This window comes from Echinops telfairi, unplaced genomic scaffold, assembly GCF_000313985.2.
Source record: "Echinops telfairi isolate 266 unplaced genomic scaffold, ASM31398v2 ScPeMD7_30;HRSCAF=105, whole genome shotgun sequence".
Taxonomy (NCBI): domain Eukaryota; kingdom Metazoa; phylum Chordata; class Mammalia; order Afrosoricida; family Tenrecidae; genus Echinops; species Echinops telfairi.
In genome coordinates this window covers 2,972,681-2,974,592 of record NW_022103927.1, presented here as the reverse complement: position 1 = coordinate 2,974,592, position 1,912 = coordinate 2,972,681, and the positions used below count along the sequence as shown (strand labels likewise).

The 1,912-nt window shown below is 44.1% G+C and overlaps 1 protein-coding gene across 1 annotated transcript in view; it reads right to left on the bottom strand.

Annotated features, from left to right (window-relative positions):
• LOC101649356 (adhesion G protein-coupled receptor E3) overlaps nucleotides 1–1,912 on the bottom strand; it is a 46,103-nt gene that overhangs the window by 4,442 nt on the left and 39,749 nt on the right. The window contains 2 exon segments of the mRNA XM_045289696.1: nucleotides 490–581; nucleotides 1,876–1,912. The exon segment at nucleotides 1,876–1,912 is cut by the window's right edge and continues 6 nt beyond it. Of these exon segments, the coding sequence (XP_045145631.1) occupies nucleotides 490–581; nucleotides 1,876–1,912 (129 nt within the window).

Genomic DNA, 1,912 nt, shown 5'->3' with positions numbered 1-1,912 from the left:
TAGTCTCCAAGTGAGAGACTACTTTCCCCAGACTTCTTTGTAGTTAGGTGTCACCATGTGACTAAGGTTAACGAATGTGGCCTGTGCAACTTGCAGGTCATCTCTCTGCCAGGCTGAGATACTGACAGAAACAATACCTTAGGGTAGAGTAGAGCAGCCGTTAGAAAGAACCCGAGGGAATCTCTGGCATACTCTGTGGAGCAGAGTTTCCCTACCAGTTCAGAATACTCTCGTCTGGATTTGTAGCATGCGAGTGAAATAAGCTCCCATCTCACGATTTTTGGGTCTCTTCATCAGAGTTGCTTAACCTATATTCTAGCTTGTACAGGTTCTCATTAATTGTGACAGTGGGAGATTATAGTGACCTATTTGTCTTTGGTCTTGCTGTGGGGTGTGCGCGCATGTCCGGAAATGTAGGAGGGAGAAGTATTGCGGAGGACAGATGAGAAAGGGGCGGGGTGGGCAGAAGTACCATTTGTCTCATCTTACTTTGTGTTCTGGACGGTTGAGACTTCACTGTTGAGGGAGGAAAGCTTCCTGTGCAGAATCCACAGGACCGAGAGAAAAAATACTAAGTTTACCTGCAAGGATGAGTGCAGAATGCCAGTTAAATTTCTACCACGCCAATTGGCAAGTGTTGTTACATGCATTTATAAAAGCAAAGAAACAAACTAAAAAGCAGTACTAAGACTGTTTATGTACAACCAACCACCTCATGGGATTTGGCTTCTTGATTTAGAAGCTTAGGGTCATATCACAGTTCCCCGGGGCCACTTAGTTAACTGGTCTAATATTGTTTAATGACCATGTTCTACATTTAGTCCCTTGTGTGGTGCCTGTGGCCTTCAAAACTTAAAAGAGGCCATCCAAGCTATAATGATCTCCCTGGTGGCATAGAGGGTAATCATTGAGCTGCTCACCACAAGGTTAAGCCATTCAAAAGCGACAGGTGCTCCGAGGGAGAAAGGCTTTCTACTTCCATAAAGAGCTACAGCTTCAGAAACCCACTGGGGAATTCTGTCCTATCCTATAGGGTTGTTTTGAGTCTGCATGGACTCAATGGCACGGAGTTTTGACTGAGTCACCTGGAGCAGCAGCAGAATAAGGTGGGCTAGGGATTGGAGGCGGAACTGGACTGCAGATCTAATTGCCTTCACGAGCAACCACCTCCTTCGGCAAGAAGCCATAACTGATTGGTGCCCAGTTATCATTACCAAACATTTTGATCAAAGATTCTATAGAATACTCTTGATCAAAGTGAGGTGCTTGGGGAGGGGAATGTAGAACAGAATTTCACATTTTAAATGGAATCCAAGCTTTCTGGAGCCACGGAGTGAATGAACCCTTGAAATGATTTCCCAGAGATCATCTTTAAATAAAAAATATCCCCTGGGGTCTTCTTAAAGCCAAGTAACAGTTTATTTGAACTCTTGAAGAATGTCTACCTTGAGCATTGTGCTCTTTTAAGAATTATCTATGTGGGGTCCAAATGCAAGAGTGGATCGGGAGATTAGGTGGGAAACTTGGGGTCAGTGAATTTAAGTTAGTTGGGGAGAAACATCTCAGAAAACCGAGTGCGGGGGGAGAATAGTTACATAATTTGAAAAATGTAGTCAACATCACGGAATTGCTCATGTAGAAACCATTGAATTGGTATGTACCCAGTGTATACACTGAAGTGCGGTGTATATTCTCAACAACAACTAAAATACCATTTGATAGCACCATGTCCACAGTGAGTTGCACACAACTTCTACCCCCTTGCACATGGGGTTGAATCATAGTAGGTAGAAAATCAAACCATATACTTGAGAACATTTGTGTCCCTGATACTATCCGGCACCTAGCACGTGTGGAAGCCACATACTCACTCACACAGGTAATGGCCAAGACGGGGCCAAGGAAACCCCAG